The sequence below is a fragment of the Hibiscus syriacus genome, unplaced genomic scaffold (assembly GCF_006381635.1).
Source record: "Hibiscus syriacus cultivar Baekdansim isolate YM2019G1 unplaced genomic scaffold, ASM638163v2 tig00113302_pilon, whole genome shotgun sequence".
NCBI classification, from domain to species: Eukaryota; Viridiplantae; Streptophyta; class Magnoliopsida; order Malvales; family Malvaceae; genus Hibiscus; species Hibiscus syriacus.
The window spans coordinates 358,680-379,955 of record NW_024063454.1 but is presented as its reverse complement, the minus strand read 5'-3'; the positions used below and the strand labels follow the sequence as shown (position 1 = coordinate 379,955).

At 33.7% G+C, this 21,276-nt stretch overlaps 1 protein-coding gene across 1 annotated transcript; it reads left to right on the top strand.

Annotated features, from left to right (window-relative positions):
• The first annotated feature begins 18,472 nt into the window (after positions 1–18,472).
• On the top strand, positions 18,473–19,509 carry LOC120186153 (RING-H2 finger protein ATL74-like). Its single transcript, XM_039190169.1, has one exon. It carries the CDS (start codon positions 18,761–18,763, stop codon positions 19,367–19,369), a length of 609 nt encoding a protein of 202 aa, XP_039046100.1. The 5' UTR covers positions 18,473–18,760; the 3' UTR covers positions 19,370–19,509.
• Positions 19,510–21,276: the final 1,767 nt, after the last annotated feature.

The window sequence follows — 21,276 nt, the reverse complement described above, 5'->3', positions numbered from 1 at the left end:
TTTGTTTGCCTGTCTATGGTGAGGAAAAACTTGGGTTCTTGAACATGTATGTTTATCAATAAAGGTCCTAACTTGAAACATTGCGCAATCTTTTATCCTCTTTGCAATCATACGCCACGTACAGTTTTGTCAACCGTACACCTTGTTTCGAAACGATCTTTGCTTGATTTGTTAACTTTTAGTTGATAGCCATCTTCCACACATTTCGTATACAAAGCTATCTTCAAGTCTTCCTTTGTATCAAAACAATCATCTTTCTTGATACGAATAACTTTTGTGTAACAATCAACTGCTTTCTTTGCCAACTCTTCTTCCGGTAACTGAAGTAATTCTGGCATATTCCAGTTATACTCCCGTGGCATTTTCTTTTCTTCGGGGACTTTTTCTTCTTCTTTTTCTTCTTCAGGATTATATGAATTACAGAATGGATGTTCAACATGTTCATTCACAGTCGTAACTTCCTCCTCATTATCATCAACAACATCTTCCTCGACAACGGGTGTTTCATCATCAAAATTCGGGTATTGACCAATATCAAAATCATTACACGCAGGGTCTGGTTCTTCTTCTGAAACATCATCAAAATTCGTGTATTGACCAATATCAAAGTCCGGGTATTGACCAAGATCAATTTCGAATACTGACTAGTACTCACAATTTTTCTCTTGGCTCATCATCGTCTAATTGGTCAATACGAAAACCGGAATTTGGTGCTGAAAGTTGATTTGGATTTGGATTAGAGAAAGGCTGTGGGTTTTGAGACCCACTTAGTTGATTACTACCCGCTACTGACCCAACAATACTACTTCTAGGTTCAACAACATACAATGTAACATCATCACTTGAAACATTAATGTAAGCAATGAATCGTTCAACATCTTCATTGTCGGTTAACAAATAAACTTTACCATTTCTCTGATAATATAGCCTAAATACACTTAGGGGCTCTAAATTCAATTTTTTTGAAACACGTAACATTAGGGTTTCATAAGTTAACTTCTTTAATGACAGTTTTAGTTGAAGATTCATGGGTAAAGGCATATATTGTAAAACACCATGAACATTCTCCCATGACCCTCCAAACACAAATCTATCCAAACATGATCAACATTAGATGATTTCATGGTTGTAACTAAACAAACGAGATGCGAAACTAAGACCTGTTGCTGGATGGGGAAGGATGTCGTTGGATATTGGAACGGATGTCGCCGGAGAGAGTGATAGATGGAGATGGAATGAGTTGCGATTTAGGGATTTAGGTTATGAGTTGTTGCTGCTGCGTATATATACATACCAAAAAAATTTGGCTTGCGAAACTAAAACCTGTTGCGAACTTTGAAACTCGCATTGCGATTCTGTATTATCTCGTTGCGAAAGTCAGAATCGCGTTGCGAAAGGCCATCATTTGACCATCGCAATGCGAACTGCAAATCGCAACGATAGAATCGCAATGCGAAATGAAAAAGGCAACGAGGATTAACATGCATAAACTTTTAACAATTATTATTGAATTCTAGGTACTTAACCAAATATTTTCAAACCAAAAGGAGTATATATGTTAACAAAACTTGCATTATGTGTATTTTATGTGTGCACTTTTAACATTTTCAGTTAGGCATGTATTAGTAACTTGAGTTTGAACATTGCTATGATCTGTTCAGTTGTCATCACTTATTAGACATTCATTTGACTATCGCAATGCGAAAATGGTTATCGCAACGAGAAAATCGCAATGCGAAACGAAAATCGCATTGCGATTTTATCGTTGCGATAGCCATTTCGCGTTGCGATAGTCTGTTTTGCCTTCAACATAAAGCAGATTGAAAATCAACAAATCAACTATTACATTTCAACACAAATTATGTACACATCAATCAAACAAATCAACATTTACAAATCATCTTTCACAAATCAATTAAACAATCAAAAAATAATAATAATTCTTATTTCTTCATCAATTATTGAATCAATGAATCAACAACTTTGTGACCCGTACATCCATTTCACACAGCTCACTTAAGGATTAACCTGCAGAAACCAAACATTTGCTCAAACAAGACTTCCTACACATCTAAAACCTACAAACAGCAAATTATTGAATTCTAGGTACTTAACCAAACATTTTCAAACCAAAAGGAGTATATATGTTAACAAAACTTGCATTATGTGTATTTTATGTGTGCACTTTTAACATTTTCAGTTAGGCATGAATTAGTAACTTGAGTTTGAACATTGCTATGATCTGTTCAGTTGTCATCACTTATTAGACATTCATTTGACTATCGCAATGCGAAAATGGTTATCGCAACGAGAAAATCGCAATGCGAAACGAAAATCGCATTGCGATTTTCTCGTTGCGATAGCCATTTCGCGTTGCGATAGTCTGTTTTGCCTTCAATATAAAGCAGATTGAAAATCAACAAATCAACTATTACATTTCAACACAAATTATGTACACATCAATTAAACAAATCAACATTTACAAATCATCTTTTACAAATCAATTAAACAATCAAAAATAATAATAATTCTTATTTCTTCATCAATTATTGAATCAATGAATCAACAACTTGTGACCCCGTACATCCATTTCACACAGCTCACTTAAGGATTAACCTGCAGAAACCAAACATTTGCTCAAACAAGACTTCCTACACATCTAAAACCTACAAACAGCAAATTATTGAATTCTAGGTACTTAACCAAACATTTTCAAACCAAAAGGAGTATATATGTTAACAAAACTTGCATTATGTGTATTTTATGTGTGCACTTTTAACATTTTCAGTTAGGCATGTATTAGTAACTTGAGTTTGAACATTGCTATGATCTGTTCAGTTGTCATCACTTATTAGACATTCATTTGACTATCGCAATGCGAAAATGGTTATCGCAACGAGAAAATCGCAATGCGAAACGAAAATCGCATTGCGATTTTCTCGTTGCGATAGCCATTTCGCGTTGCGATAGTCTGTTTTGCCTTCAACATAAAGCAGCTTGAAAATCAACAAATCAACTATTACATTTCAACACAAATTATGTACACATCAATTAAACAAATCAACATTTACAAATCATCTTTTACAAATCAATTAAATAATCAAAAAATAATAATAATTCTTATTTCTTCATCAATTATTGAATCAATGAATCAACAACTTTGTGACCCCGTACATCCATTTCACACAGCTCACTTAAGGATTAACCTGCAGAAACCAAACATTGCTCAAACAAGACTTCCTACACATCTAAAACCTACAAACAGCAATTATTGAATTCTAGGTACTTAACCAAACATTTTCAAACCAAAAGGAGTATATATGTTAACAAAACTTGCATTATGTGTATTTTATGTGTGCACTTTTAACATTTTCAGTTAGGCATGTATTAGTAACTTGAGTTTGAACATTGCTATGATCTGTTCAGTTATCATCACTTATTAGACATTCATTTGACTATCGCAATGCGAAAATGGTTATCGCAACGAGAAATCGCAATGCGAAACGAAAATCGCATTGCGATTTTCTCGTTGCGATAGCCATTTCGCGTTGCGATAGTCTGTTTTGCCTTCAACATAAAGCAGATTGAAATCAACAAATCAACTATTACATTTCAACACAAATTATGTACACATCAATTAAACAAATCAACATTTACAAATCATCTTTTACAAATCAATTAAACAATCAAAAAATAATAATAATCTTATTTCTTCATCAATTATTGAATCAATGAATCAACAACTTTGTGACCCCGTACATCCATTTCACACAGCTCACTTAAGGATTAACCTGCAGAAACCAAACATTTGCTCAAACAAGACTTCCTACACATCTAAAACCTACAAACAGCAAATTATTGAATTCTAGGTACTTAACCAAACATTTTCAAACCAAAAGGAGTATATATGTTAACAAAACTTGCATTATGTGTATTTTATGTGTGCACTTTTAACATTTTCAGTTAGGCATGTATTAGTAACTTGAGTTTGAACATTGCTATGATCTGTTCAGTTGTCATCACTTATTAGACATTCATTTGACTATCGCAATGCGAAAATGGTTATCGCAACGAGAAAATCGCAATGCGAAACGAAAATCGCATTGCGATTTTCTCGTTGCGATAGCCATTTCGCGTTGCGATAGTCTGTTTTTCCTTCAACATAAAGCAGATTGAAAATCAACAAATCAACTATTACATTTCAACACAAATTATGTACACATCAATTAAACAAATCAACATTTACAAATCATCTTTTACAAATCAATTAAACAATCAAAAAATAATAATAATTCTTATTTCTTCATCAATTATTGAATCAATGAATCAACAACTTTGTGACCCCGTACATCCATTTCACACAGCTCACTTAAGGATTAACCTGCAGAAACCAAACATTTGCTCAAACAAGACTTCCTACACATCTAAAACCTACAAACAGCAAATTATTGAATTCTAGGTACTTAACCAAACATTTTCAAACCAAAAGGAGTATATATGTTAACAAAACTTGCATTATGTGTATTTTATGTGTGCACTTTTAACATTTTCAGTTAGGCATATATTAGTAACTTGAGTTTGAACATTGCTATGATCTGTTCAGTTGTCATCACTTATTAGACATTCATTTGACTATCGCAATGCGAAAATGGTTATCGCAACGAGAAAATCGCAATGCGAAACGAAAATCGCATTGCGATTTTCTCGTTGCGATAGCCATTTCGCGTTGCGATAGTCTGTTTTGCCTTCAACATAAAGCAGATTGAAAATCAACAAATCAACTATTACATTTCAACACAAATTATGTACACATCAATTAAACAAATCAACATTTACAAATCATCTTTTACAAATCAATTAAACAATCAAAAAATAATAATAATTCTTATTTCTTCATCAATTATTGAATCAATGAATCAACAACTTTGTGACCCCGTACATCCATTTCACACAGCTCACTTAAGGATTAACCTACAGAAACCAAACATTTGCTCAAACAAGACTTCCTACACATCTAAAACCTACAAACAACAAATTATTGAATTCTAGGTACTTAACCAAACATTTTCAAACCAAAAGGAGTATATGTTAACAAAACTTGCATTATGTGTATTTTATGTGTGCACTTTTAACATTTTCAGTTAGGCATGTATTAGTAACTTGAGTTTGAACATTGCTATGATTTGTTCAGTTGTCATCACTTATTAGACATTCATTTGACTATCGCAATGCGAAAATGGTTATCGCAACGCGAAAATGGTTATCGCAACGAGAAAATCGCAATGCGAAATTAAAATCGCATTTCGATTTTCTCGTTGCGATTTTCATTTCGCATTGCGATTTTCATTTCGCATTGCGATTTTCTCGTTGCGATAGCCATTTCGCGTTGCGATAGTCTATTTTGCCTTCAACATAAAGCAGATTGAAAATCAACAAATCAACTATTACATTTCAACACAAATTATGTACACATCAATTAAACAAATCAACATTTACAAATCATCTTTTACAAATCAATTAAACAATCAAAAATAATAATAATTCTTATTTCTTCATCAATTATTGAATCAAGAATCAACAACTTTGTGACCCCGTACATCCATTTCACGCAGCTCACTTAAGGATTAACCTGCAGAAACCAAACATTTGCTCAAACAAGACTTCCTACACATCTAAAACCTACAAACAACAAATTATTGAATTCTAGGTACTTAACCAAACATTTTCAAACCAAAAGGAGTATATATGTTAACAAAACTTGCATTTGACTTACCAATTAACAATGGACACTTTCATAACGCGGATGCAGGTAGGCAGCGTCTCGAATATATTGCTCTAGCCATATAATGCCGAAACCACAAGCCTACTGCAGCTCTATCTCTATCAGTGGGAGGTAAAAACTCTGTGTTTCCCGTCGTCAAACGCGCCAAGCAAAGGCATACGAGAGGACCACAATCCCCTCTGGCTCCCGGCGATTGCTGTGGCGCGGTCTCGTCTCTGACAACTGTGACATTGAACTTCTTTGGCTTCTTGTGTCCAGAATGACTCCAATACTTAATCACATCCAAGAATTTAGCCAAATGAGAGCTCCATCCCTTGAAAATATCTCTCAAATCAGACAGTGATATGTAATTGATCATGCTGTCATACACTATTATCTTCAGGATGGGAGCTGAAGTTGGACGAGAAGCCAGTGACGACGTTCCAAAACAGGGATAAACACCTGCGATCATAAGTAATAATTCATTTATTTGCGCACTTATTATTTATTAACACCTTTAAAAATTTTAAAAAATAAACACTAACCGTATCGACCTCCCACCATGCAGGATAAAGTTTAGCTTGTCCATTGCCCAACAAAAATGATTCATCTCGTTGATTCTTCAAGTGAACTGCGTGAAAAGCCGTCGGCATTATTGTATATAGCGAATTTTTTTTATTTTTCCTAAGCTTCCTTATTATTAGTAGACGTAACACCCATGCATCGATATGCTGTTTTACAAAAAAATACATATATTAGTGAATTACATTAATTTTTAAACAAATTAATCAAAATCATATATAAGACAAATATAGTCTTACCTCCCCATCCAAATAGCCACTGTCTTCAACCCCTAATAGCACACCCCACCAAGACCGATCAAGCAACAAAAACATTTCATCGTTGAGTTTGTTGATGTCAGTGTAACACCCTTGGCTCCTCTCATGTAGATAAAAATCAACTGCGGTCTTAGCCCAAAGGGTATTATCCACAATTGTTTCCGGTAGTTGTCTCCTCTCCGCTTCAGATACCGGAAGGGTACTAGCCGGTAACTCATACGAGAGCCAACTCTCATCCATCATGTCCGGAACCGGTGGGGGTTTCTCAATACTTCGATATATTACCCCATGTGAATCGGGCTCTGGAATGGTGGGAGGGACCTCTTCAACGATGACAGTGGCCTCTTGAACGGTGGGGGGGGAATCTTGAGGGAGAATAGGGGCCTCTTGAACGATTGGAGGGGACTCTTGAGGGATGACCGGTGAGTCGGGCTTCTTCTTGCGGAGTCTTCGCACCATTGGGGTGAACGGAGACGTAATAGCACGTCCACGCCGTCTGATGCGTGAACTCCGTCGTGCAAGGAAAACCCGACGTAAAGCATCCACCTTATCGGGCCGCTAAAAAAAATTAATACATAAATCAGTAAATAAACAGACATGATATTAAACAAAGACAAATATGTTTCAAACTAGCATTGTATTCACCTAAATCATTATTCTATCATAGTTCACAAAATGCTCAGATAACATTCCAGAAGTAAGCACTTATATAAACATTTAAAAGGACAACATATATAAACATTCCAGAAGAAGAATAGTTTACTTTCGCAACACGAAACTTAAAATCGCAACGCGAAATGACTATCGCAACGCGGAAATGGCTATCGCAATGCGAAATGAAAATCGCAACGACAAAATCGCAACGCGAAATGAAATCGCAATGACAAAATCGCAACGCGAAATGAAATCGCAACGACAAAATCGCAACGCGAAATGAAAATCGCAATGCGATTTGTGTTTCGCGTTGCGATTTTGTCGTTGCGATTTCATTTCGCGTTGCGATTTTGTCGTTGCGATTTTCATTTCGCATTGCGATAGCCATTTCCGCGTTGCGATAGTCATTTTCGTGTTGCGAAAGTAAACTATTATTCTTCTGCAAATTGAAACTTGAATGGATTGCATTACTTCAACCAAAAGACAAAACAAAACCAAAAACAAATACTAACAAAAACAGATTGGCAGCAACCGAATGAATTACGAGTATGAAAAATCTTAAACTTACCTCGTTGCGTAGAGTATGAACCTCATTCTGCAACGATGCTACCATCTCACGTAGAGCGGCTACCTCACCGCGTAATGTAGACACCTCAACACGCCATGCACCATCGTCTTTGCGTAAAGTACCGACCTCCTCACGCAAGGCATTGACCTCATCACGTAACTCCCCTAACTCATCCCGTTGAGGTGGAGGTGGAGAACAGGGAGATAAACGTCGTGACATCTTTGCCGGTCGCCTATCTTGCGGTGATGGTGGAGAAGAGGCTCGATGATGTGAAAGAATAGGTGATGGCTGTCGTTGTGGAGGTGTATAGCCGGGTCGATCAGATGATGGCTCTAGGTGAGGTGATAGCTCTGGGCGAGGTGATGGCTCCCGAAGTGGAGGCTGCTCATCAACCGTTCCATCAAAAAAACGCTTACTAGCTTGCCACCAATCAGTGGCAAGCTCAGCTTCCGTGGGTGTCAGCCTCTGTAGAGGAGTTGGCCTCCTAACAATAAAAGCTTAAACAAAGTTAAATGTGTACTAGTAATAACTTGTTTATAAACATATGGTAGTATTTATGTTAACTTACATTATTTATTGTCGTATACCGTAGTAAATCTTCCCATTGCAAGGTTCGTTTCCTCTTCCAGGAAATAGCCCTGGGAATATTATTTGAAGTTTTTATTGCATATGTCTTCATGGCGGGAAAGGCCTCAAATATCCAAATCTACAAACAATATAATAACAAACATTAGTAATTGTTAAATAATTACTTATAATTTTGGAAACATTATATAAAATTCTTACCTTAAAGGCCCAAATAAAGCCTGTCAAAGTGTATTTGGAACCATCGCCATGCAAACTTTTTCGATCATCCAAGGCAGACGATAACTTATTCCATGTAGCTTTCCATAAATACGAGCCCCACGGAAACAGGTTCCACGCATTTAGGTCTTCTACCAATTTGATTAGATCATTTGGAATAGGTTGTCTGGCCTCTCTGCCTAAAAAGCCGGCATGCAAAAGAATTAGAAGGCATACTCGGACAACGTCGACGTCATCCATCCGAGTAAAACCATCTTTATTATTCAAAAATCTTGTCAGGTCTTCTACGTGTAGACTCGGCCTCTCCAGCTCAGGAAAAACCCGGGATAGCCATGATGGGCGGGTAATGTGTCTAGTGTACCGACCTACATCATCGTGTCCGAAGCGTAGACCGGTGATTAAGCAAAACTCCTCCCGGCCAAAACACGTATACGCCGGTGGAAAATCAAACCATATCTCTTCATCACGACGTTGTATAGTCTCTGGTAGATCTCTAGTCATGGTTTGAAGAAACAGGTGTGTCAACATCGCATCTCCACCGGGATGTTGTACTTTCAGCCATGGCCCGAAGCATGTATCCTCAAACATTTTCTTTGTGCAGGTGAAAGCTTCGACGCAATTGTTTTGGCCAGGCTGACTTTATTTCTCAAGGTCAATTGAGCCGAATAAAAGTTCTACAAAAACAATAAACATACTAAATTAGATATACCAAAAACTACACTGTGAAGATATACCAAAAACATAATAAACATAAATAGTAGTAGTTTATTCTTCAAACTTAAATATGCAACACTGTGAATTTCGTATTTGTCTTTGTTTTTTGGTTGAAGTAATGCAATTCATTCAAGTTTCAATTTGCAGAAGAAGAATAGTTTCTGAAAATGAAAATCGCAACACGAAAATGACTATCGCAACGAGAGAATCGCAACGCGAAACTAAAACCGCGTTGCGATTTGCATTTCGCGTTGCGATTCTTGGTTGATTTAATAAGCAATCTAAGTGAAATGGTTAATCTATTATTGAAATTACCAGTAAACCTATCATCAATTTCAATATGAAAAACCTAATAATAATGCAAAAATTTCAAAAAGAAAATAATTAAAAAACTAACCCTCGTTGGTTGATTTGGTTGATTTTCCATTTCTGATTGTTAGGGTGGCTCTGAGAGATTTAGATAGACGGATTTCGCCGGAGATGGGGACGGATTTCGTCGGAGATGGGTGAGAGAGTGAGAGATGGAGATGGGACTGAGTTGTGATTTTAGGTTTTAGGTTATGAGTTGCGATTACGGGATATACTGTGGACAGTTCAGTGTTCCAATATATTTATATTCATGTTTGGAATTTAAAAATAAAATACTTGGCCAGGATACTAATGGCGCTTTGAAAATCGCATTGCGATTATGTATTATCGCGTTGCGAAAGTCAGTATCGCGTTGCGAAAGTAAGTATCTCGTTGCGATTTTTTATTATCGCATTGCGATAGTCAGTATCGCATTGCGATTTTCTCAATTCGCGTTGCGATTTACTTATTCGCATTGCGAATTTCCCAATTCGCGTTGCGATTTACTTATTCGCATTGCGAATTGGGAAAATCGCAACGATACTGTAGACCATCGCAACGCGATTTTCAACTATCGCATTGCGAAAATGCAACGCGTATTTGCGATAATGGAGATCGCGTTGCGAATTAGCGATCGCATTGCGATTTTGTTGATCATTTTGGCAAATCCGGAAAAAGTTGGTTAAAATCGTATATTATATGGGATTTTTGATCACTGAGGTTATTTTCTCAAACATATATATTGTTTTAATGACAACTCGTGCTACATATGTCTGATTGAAATATATCATTCACTTTTGAAAAGATTACTTGAATCGAAGAAAAGCTATAATCATTTCAAATAATTTTTTTTTGAAGTTTTTTTTTTTTTTGAATTAAACTGAACGTATAAAATTTGAATAAAATCAAACTATTTTTTAATTTGAAGAAAAGCGACTCAGGTGGCTCAGATGAATAAGGCAAATAATGGTGTGATCAATGGATCGGGGAAGGTTGTGATTAAACAAGATGCCTTAAGCACAAATGCCCATTACGTGTTCGATGAATTGTCACCGTTAATTGATAGTGAAATGGCTGATCAAAAAATTCAGGGCAGTTAGAGCGTTGATGTTCAAATTGATACAACGACGATCATATATACATCCAAACTCATCGCGACCACAGACAACTATGTTGAAGATAAGGCTAATCAAACACGAGAGTTATCACCGACTGAGATTCCGAGCGAACTCTTGATCGTTACAGAGGATCATCTCAGTGAAAGTAAGTGCGACAACCTTAAGTATGAATTCGATTTTCAAATGACTAAATATTCAACAGTCAACTCCTTGACGTTGTATGTGCCGCATGTTGTTGGTGAAAGATACAAATCACAGTCTATGAGAGTTGGATATAAGATATTATCAGTTACGTCTTTCACGTTTACAAAAGTTAATGTTGGGGTAAGCCTTAAAGGCGTACATCTATTGATGTTTACTCATGGGAAATTATTGGCTAAGTTTGATGATCCTTACGAGTTTAGGCTTTTGCTGATGGAAAAGTGTATATCCCAAATCGTTAGAACTTTTGAAGTCATTGTTGTCACTTTTATTTCTAAGTGGCTTTTCTTTTGGGAGCTTCAAATAGATATTTGTGAAGGTTGTGATCAAATCCTTAGTGCTATAATTAATTCTGTTAAGGTTGATGGAGTTTTATACTTGCAAAATTTGCACTGGAACTTGTTGAATATCATCAATATGTTAACTACTTGTTAGCTTGGAATGGGGTGAGTGCTCGAAGTGATAAGTCTGTTGTTAAACATTTACTGGAAATTATTTCTCAAAGCAACAGGGAAAAAACTTTACCAAGTTCTTGCTGTTGTGTTTATCCATCGAAGGGCATTGACAACTTGGGATGGATGAAGTATTTGATTGAAAAGCAAAACAGGTTAGTACTGAGCAAGGATGATATCAAGCATGACACAAGTGTAACAAGTGATTTGATTTTTGAAAATTACAAATAAATCGACAGCTATCATTTTGTTTCATTGCAATCAGAAGTAAGTTCAATGTATTTGGGGTCATTCTGTGTTCTTAAATGGATTGAAAGTGTTGCATGTAAACTGGATGTTCACGCAGCTTCAAGAATTTTCCATGTTGTTTGTGTCTGCTCTTAAGAAATGCGTGAGATCTACGGGGATGCAAACCAGACCACTATTGATATTAGAAGTAATTGATGATAGATACGAACTGTATCATTTTTTAGCACCATGGAAATTATTGATAAATGAAGTTTCGGAGCCTTAAGTGTTAGTTCAATGGGAGAATCTATGTAATGAGACAACTACTTGGATGACTATGGAGGAGTTTCAGAAAATAATTTCTGCTTGGAATCTTGTGGACAAGGTCTGGCGATGAGAGTGATATTATGCATCAGAAAATCAATTTTAATAGGAGAAATCGTGAGAATATTGGTCCAAGTTTGAAAGTGGATAGATTGTTGATACAACGAGATAAACTGTGGCGAGAATTGTCAGCTCAAGAACAAGAAGGAATGGAAATGCAAGTTGACCATAAGTGTCGATATGATACACTGGGCGTTGGTAGTTGGATGCTTTTATGCTAGCAACCTTATTGTCAGAGGTCACTTTGGTTTCACAAGCAGCAAGATATGGTGCTCATGTATTTCAGAAGCTACAAGATTCTCCAAAGGGTGAGTATTGTGGCGTATAAGCTGGAGCTCCAGGCTTTCCCTCGACTACATCAAGTTGTTCATCTATCCATGCTTAAGTCATGTCACAATATTCCTCAACAACTGGTCACTCCACTGCCTCGGTTGGAAAATTTAGGTTCAACATTTTATTCGAACCTTGAGGACAAGGTTCCTCTCCGAGAGGAGGGTATTGTTATGACCCAAGAGTAGTCCATGCCAACTCAGCACACATGGATCCAAGTCAGTAAATGGTGAGGACGAATACACGTGAGAATGAGCATTCCAAAACTGATTAAGTTTGGTGGTTACATTAGCTAACTATGAAAGGAAGTAGAAGATGGAAGGGAAGTATGAAAAAGCTGTTACAATCTGTTATCTTCTTCCTCTCTCTAATTCTCTCTTCTAGTCTTCTTTTCTAATTCTTCTCTTTTCTTCTCTATCGTTGTAATTCTCTTGTTCTTCAATGAACATCCAGCTTGAGTGTTTTCAATCTCTGTCATTGAGCAATTAAGTGCATAACAACCTTGAATCTTCTCCGGACGAATTTCTGTTTCAAATTAATATTTATATACAATAATATCGCATTAGCCTTATATGATCATTTCAAACACTTTCATCACAGATAACTTAAACTCGTTTTACTTCTAAACATTATTAGCAATAAATATCAAGTCATCAACAAAAAGTTAAGGGTTAACTACTTAAAATACCATTAACCTTTAAGCGCTGACTCGTTTATACTACCAACGTTTCAATTTTGTTAATCTTAACACAAACGTTTACGTTTAATTGCAATTATGTCACTCTGTCGTTAAAGGTTTAACGGGATAATGACATGCCATGATGTCACTGACATGGATGCCACATCTAAACGACATCGTTTTGAAGTTTTTGTTTTAGTGCTCAAAAGAATCAAAATGACGTCGTTTTGCTTGAACCCTAATTTTCCTAGGGACTAAACTCAAATTTTCCCATTATTTTTTCCTCTTCTTCCCCCTCATCTCCTTTTCCATGGGTTTTCTGTGGACAAAGAAAAGTCAACGGACATGGTGTGCATAAGATTTGTTAAAGTGAAAGTTTTGGAGCTATTTTAACCTCTAATGAACACTAATTCGATTCCATTAACATCAACTTTCACTAACCTGTCGATGGAGTAACCAACTTCCGGCCTTTTTTTCTTAAAAATTTTTTAGATTTAAGAGGGGTTTAGTTGGTTGCCGAGAAAAAATAAGAAGAAAAATATGTTAATTACTGGTTGTTTGCTTTAATAGTTATAGAGTCATCTGATTGACTTTTAATGTTAAAATTGTGGGTTTAGGTTTGAACGGAGCAGGTGAGGAGAGACTTTGAAGATGAAGGATTGAAAGCAAGAAAGGGTCCCCTTGGCTCCGTAATCCTTTGAACGAGCTGTGTTTTGCGACGTGAACGTTTGATCGTACATTATCTTAGGTATTTTGGTTGCCAAGGAAATCATGGAAAAGGAGATGCAGATGAAGTTGAGGAGGAAGAAGAGGAAAAAATGGGAAATTTTGAGTTTAGTCCCTAAGGAAATTAAGGTTCAAGCAAAACGACGTCATTTTGGGTCTTTTGAACACTAAAATAAAAACATCAAAACGACGTCATTTAAATGTGGCATCCATGTCAACGACGTCACGGCATATCGTTGCCATGTAATTGTCTCGTTAAACCATTAATGGTGGAGTGTCATAATTGCACTTAAACGTAAACGTTAGTATTAAAATTGACAAAATTAAAACGTTGGTAGTATAAACGAGTCAACGCTTAAAGGTTGGTGGTATTTGAAGTCGTTAACCCTAAAGTTAAATAATAAGCATTTTTGGATTCAAATTTTATTTGATTTTTTTTTTCAAATTAGGTTGAGTTGAATGTTTTAGTTTTTGTTTAAATTTAATTGTAGATATTTAGAATGATATGATGTGGATTAGTTTAATTTAATAACTTTATCTGATCATATAAGATATATATTTTTTATATTAAAATAATATTTAATAAATCAAATATCATATATCAAAATATCAAATCATATAAAATTGTAGAAAATATTTATAATTTTATTTTTTAAAATAATATATTTTAGGGAAAAGGAATGGTCGGAAGAGATAATTTGAAATTTATAATAAAAATAAATTAAATAAAATAAAAAATTAATGGATTAGATTTGTTGTTGAAAATAGGGATTGAAGTTGCATAGATATTCGTCAATGTCAAAAGAGCATGTGATTCAAAATATATCAAAAATTGAACTTAAAACAATGGAAGAACAAGGGCTAGAAGGAATTAGATGCAAATATTAAAATCAATCGAGTTAAATAATTTCAAGTTAGTTGAGTTGATGTATGTGCGAACTTACCTTAGTGGTTAAAGAAATTGTTATTATTCATAGAGGCTACAGGTTTAAGCACCAGCGGTTGCAGTATGGTGATTGAACATTCATTTTCGAATGGTTAAGAGTATTTAAAATAGATATTACTTTGTAATCACATTAGATTAATAAAAAAAAGTTAGTTGAGTTGACGAGTCATATTTTATCATTTAAAGCTTATTTAAATTTTTTCTATTAAATTAAATCGAATCAATGTTTTTAATTAAATCAAATTTTGCTCACTCTAAACTTAATACATGAATTAACAAAAATATAATTTTATTTTATAATTTTTAGTCACTCACATGATTTAGTTTGAACAAAAAGAATAAATATATTTTATCTATATTAGAGTAAAAATATTTAATGTAAATTTTTATTAATCTTTCTAATTTTAAGATTAAAATTATATAATATTCCATTATATTATAATAATAGTTAATTACATCATATGTCTCCAAATTATAATTTTTATTTTAAATTAGTACTTAAACTTTTGAAATATTACAATTTCATCAAATTATGACTCTCATTCTAAATTAGTCCTTAAACCTTTAAATATTATAATTTCATCCATAAACTATGACCCTCTTTCTAAATTAGTCCCAAACGGTTATAATATTTCAATTTAATCCCAATCTCATCCAAATATGTTATTAGTTTCAACCATAATTTAATCTGAAATTTGTTTTATTCAAACATATAATAATATAACTTAGCTTAATGATTTTATTAGCAATGGATGTGATTAGTATATAAGTATAGTTTGAGATTAAATTAGAATGTTTAAAATGTTTGAGGACCAATTTAGAATAAAGGTCATAGCTTGGGATGAAATTAAAATGTTCAAAGTTGAAGGAGTAATTTTAAATGATAATCATAACTTAGGGGTGAAATTGAAGATTTAAAAGTTTAAAGACCAAAATACAATAATAGTCATATTTTAAGGATGTACGATGCAATTAACTCTTATAATAAATTATTTTTTCAACTTATATAATAATTAAATATTTTCTTATATAGTATTTATATTTCAATTAGTTAAGTTATAAGTTACACTTATGAAATGTAATTAGTAGTTTCTTGTGTCCTAAGTCATGATGGATAAGATGTTGAATAGACTTGTTGGTTGATAAAATGTCTCATTGCCCACGTGATTACCATGTGCATTTGTCTTTTCTTTCGCTTTCATTATAAGCGCTACATAAATTGTCTCCATCATAAGGGAGACACTTGGACTTAAGTTAAACAAAGAGAATATATATATATATATATATATATATATATATAATATTCAATTAACAATTATTTAATTATCTATAAATCATATAAAAAGTGGAAAATATGTCTATCAGTTTATTTGAGAAAAAATAGAACAGTGAAAACATAAAAAGTTTTTGGATAAAGAACACAAATGGTCCCTCGACTATAGGGTATTATTTTATTAAGTCTCTCAATTATTAAAAGTTACAAAATGATCCTTTGACTATAGAGTGTTGTTTTGTTGAGTCCCTCGACTATTAAAAGTTATAAAATGGTCACCCAACTATTCATTATGTTCAAAACTTGTCCTTTTTCGCTAAAAAATAGATGATATTCTAAGCTGAACGTTAACTTGTTGAATGTGATATGATAAAATTTTATATCAAAATCTCAAACGACTATCATATCTCAATCATCATGTTAATATCTAACTTAAACAATCGCTAATTTTTTAACAAAAAAAGATGAGTCGGGAACATAATGAATAGTCGGGATACCATTTTATAACTTTTAATGGTCGAGAGACTCAACAAAGCAATACTCTATAGTTGAACGACCATTTTATAACTTTTAATAATCGAAAGACTTAATAAAGCAGTACCCTATAATCGAGGAACCATTTGCGTTATTTACCCAAAGTTTTCTTTAACTTTTAAAAAAGTGGAGTAAAAAAACTAACAAAGATATCCTTAGAGTTTTTGGGTTTGAATATTAGCGACTGTATTGTATTTGAGCGTTCATTATCAAATAGATACAAGTTTTTAAAACAGATGCTACTACTTATAATCATCCTAGATTAATCCACAAAAAGTGAATTAATAAGTAAAGAAATAAATTCTTTTTAGAAAAATTAATAATATATATTATTAATATTGTTTGATTTTATCTATTTTTTTCTTTTTGGATAGCGATATTATTAATAATCTATAAACATAGGTATTTATATCATGGGAATGTAAAATTAATAAATTTTTATAATAAATTTTATAACTATTAATTGCCTGTCTAGGCTCACATCTATTCGAAAAAATAACAAATATTTTTTATTAACGAAAATATAATACATTTTGCTTCTTTTTTTCACCGTCGAAATATAATAAATTTTTGAGTAAGTATATACATATCTCGCGACAAAGACAAGGGATGGTCAAATAAGAAGATCGATCAATAAAATAAGGATGAAATGATGAATTCCTGTGTCTCGAACAAAAAATATGAGACCAAAGAAAAATAAAATTTGTTATTTTACTGTGAATTAGAAAATATTTATTTATAAATTATAGATTTTAATTAAATTCAAATCAATGTTTTTGGTCTGAGTCTATTTATATTCATCGAATACATTTTCAGTGGAATAAACAAAACAACAAATACAATATTTTTCTTCAAAAGTTATTTTTGAAAGTTTTGTCTTTCAAAAATTTAATTAAAATATAATTTTTCTGTATTAATGTTGAATCCAGTCACGTTAATCTTCTGCTTAACTCACATGCTAACTCACAGAAGCAGGTCTTCGGCTTAACTTGAGAAGGACAAAAATCTTCTGTATTAATGTTGAATCCAGTCACATTAATGATTGGGCACAGGCTATTCGTTTAGTGTAATGAACATTTTATAATTTTAAAAAAAAATCAGTTAATTTTCATCATTATCTCTTCTAATTTTAAAATTAGATAATTTGAACTTTAATTCTTATCTTTTAGTTGAAATGTATCTTTGATATCAATTAATTTTGAAGCTAAAATTTTATCCTAGTTTCATCATTGTCTACCACTTATATATTAATAAGTTCCTTAATGATGTAAAATTTAATTTTCAATAATAAAATAATTTCTAAACTAAACCCTTAAAATAGATAATTTAAGACTTAAGCTAACCACATTCACACCACATGATAAAAGAAATTCCTTACCCACCTTTGTTTTATTTCTAAAGTATAATCCAAGTCTTTGTGAACTGTCGTTTTATCTCTCACTCTCACTCTAATATTACAATGACAAGACACCCATCACACGTTGTCTTATTCATTTATAATTTGGCATTTGGCATCTCTTTGGAATTTGTAAATATCTTGGTTGAGAAATCCATGTTTATCAACAATGATTCATTAGAATTTGGATATTATTAAGTTCGACTCACTAGAAAAAGTTTAAAATTAAATTCGATTCAAATTTTAAAATTTACGAGTTTAAAATTATTAAATTCTCGAATTCAGAATAAAAAAATAAAATTTAACTCAAGCTCAAAAGAAATAATGTTTTATAATTAAGTATCATTTAATAGTGAAGTAACTAAACAAAACAATATCTATAATAAAGGAACCATTTGTGCATTAAAAAATTCCAACTATTTTCTACTAGAAAGCAGTGAACCCCAAAATTTTTCCTCATAATCCCATAATTATGTCTTCAATTCCTTTCGCTTTTAGCTTTAGATGTGATGATGATCTTATCGAAGAAATATTTCTAAGCTTTTAACTGGTTTACATGGAATCTTTATGGTTTTGGTAAGCCATAACTTCTTGTTTCTTTGCATACTCACCCTTTGTTGTACTGGCAAAGCCTTTCCCTTTTCCTCTAATCACCCAAAGAAGATGCCTTTTAATGGGGTCTTTATCTTTGTTGGAAGTCCCTGACAGACACATAACCCTAACTCTAAAGACCTTTATCTCTCTCTTTGGTTAAAAGCTGATGAACTAGATCCCAATCAAATATAGAACTCATTGAATAGGTTCGATGGTAAAAGAAAATGTTATTATTCCTAATTTTTACTATCGTTCGCACCGGCATCTCCTCGATACACAACCGAGCGGCGGCAACGGGACACGCCCTGGTTTTACCAATGAAGTCAATTTCGACACCAACATGGTGATCATCCTAGCAGCTTTGCTTTGCGCATTGATGTGTGCTCTAGGACTAAATTCCATCATGCGTTGTGCGTTGCGTTGTGGCAGACGGTTCGGTTTCGATGCCTCCGATGGGACCGCTACTGAGCGTCTACCCGCATCGACAGGCCTTAAGAAGAGCGCGTTGCGACAGATTCCGGTGGTTGTATATAGTCCGGGGATGAATTTGAAGGCTACGGATTGTCCGATTTGCCTTGGAGAATTCATGGATGGGGAAAAAGTTAGGGTGTTGCCAAAATGTAACCATGGTTTTCATGTGAGGTGTATAGATACATGGTTGAAGTCAAGCTCGTCGTGCCCGACTTGCAGGCGGCCATTGTTGGATCGGACGACTAGCACTGATGCTACGGTGGTGACCGGAGACAGGTTACGGCAACAGGGGAATTCATCAGGTGGACAACAAGCTGTTGTTGCAGTTGTTGCAGATGAGGTTGATTGAGCCTGATCTTAAGGTTTCTTCGCCAGATGACCAAAGGTCATTAGGGGATATTAAGAGTAGCTTTTTTAAATTTTTTTCTTAGTTTTCTTTGTGTATATGCATAGGACAATTATTAAGAATTTAAATTGTGATTACTATCATGCTTTCGGTTGTGTTACGTTTATTGCGATTGCGACAATAAATTGTGATTACGATAAGTTTTCGGCTGTGTTACCGTTATATAAAAATCACTATTCCGACGACAGACCGCTATTTAAATCTATGATAATTTGAGCTTCCTTCGTTGAAAAGCGTATAGCAAGCAAGCCCTTGTTATCTATAATGGTACTTAGCTGCCATATGACATTCCTTTAGGAGGTTGGTCACCTGCCGTCGGCGGTTCTCGCCCATCTTAAGGAGGGACCTAGGGCATTGGAGATGTCATAGGATGATACGTACAAGTGATGTCCACCTATGTTATTCAGATTTTACAACAAAATCAAGAGACTTAAATTACAATTAGACCTCCTTAAACACTTCAAAGATCACAATAAAAATTAGAGTTGTAACAAAAATTGTGTTTGTGATAGTTGTTGGTTGTTCAATTTTTTTATTTAGATAGAGAATTATAGTAAATATTTTAAGAAGTTAAAAAAGTGATATTCGGTGTAAAGAGCAAGATATAAGGAGAGAAAAAAGAATTCTTGATTCTTTCTTCAGTTATGTATGGTTGCTTATATGATGACTCTTAATGTTGGTGTCAGACCTAGAAGCATGATGGTTATTTGTAGGTTGACATAACTTGTAGATATTGTTATTAGATAGTATATTTGACTTTAACAAATTACGTAAGTCAATCAATAGTTATATCAAAAGATTGTAGCTGCTCAGAGAATATAAAATTCTGGTGACTTTAACCATTCGGAGGATATAAAATTTCAAATATTTCTTAAAACTCCATACGTCTCAATAGAAAAAAAAAACCAATGGTAAAGATACTATTTATAGAGAAGGTTTGAAGGATGTACAAAAAGAAAAATCATATTACTTCAAAACTCAACTTATTGTCAACCTCTGGTTCCATGTGTAAATTTTCATTGTCAATCTCATAAAAAAATCTATTGATCAACTCACATGATTAACTTCACTCGACTCGGTATTTTCAAGTATAAAAGAAAATCCTGTTTGTATAGATGATGAAATTGGACCAGGGGCCCTCTGCCTTTTATCTCTTTAGAATTTTCCTTGATTCCAAGGATTGCAGCAAAGAATTGGGTTGAGCATTTGTGGAAGCTTGGCATTGGCCTTTATTATCCCATATTTATGCCCACCGACACAGTTACCATCATCTGTTGCAAGCCTGACAACTCCATACAAAGGACAAAAGGGCTCTACTTCCAGTACAAAAATGGCCATGGAACACCAGATTTGTACATATTTTCTGTTTCTTTCATCCAGTTCTGGGATCCAACTCATTCATAATTTTATTGCTATGGAAGCACCACAAATAGCCAACCTTTTAAGAAGCCTATCAACTCAAGTCTATTGTTTATTTGTGTAGATAGATTTATTATTACTTTTATAGGTTGATAGTATTGAATCTAATAAATATGTAGTAATAACTTTTACTTATTTTATATAATAATTTATTTTAAATATTTTATTAATCAACAATATTGGTATAAATTATTGTTTTTGAACAGTGGGTAATTAATATTTAAACACAAAATATTTATAATGTTATTATTGGCTATAGTTTAAGAGATATGTAGCTATTGCTTTTTTTTTAAAAAAAAAAAAAAGAGATATGTAGCTATTTTTTATATAGTCTGGATAATTATAAGGTAATATATATGTTTAGAAAAATTTTAACTAATTGATAGTGAACACACTCTGCAGACGTAACTGCGCGAACCTAAATCTCTAGA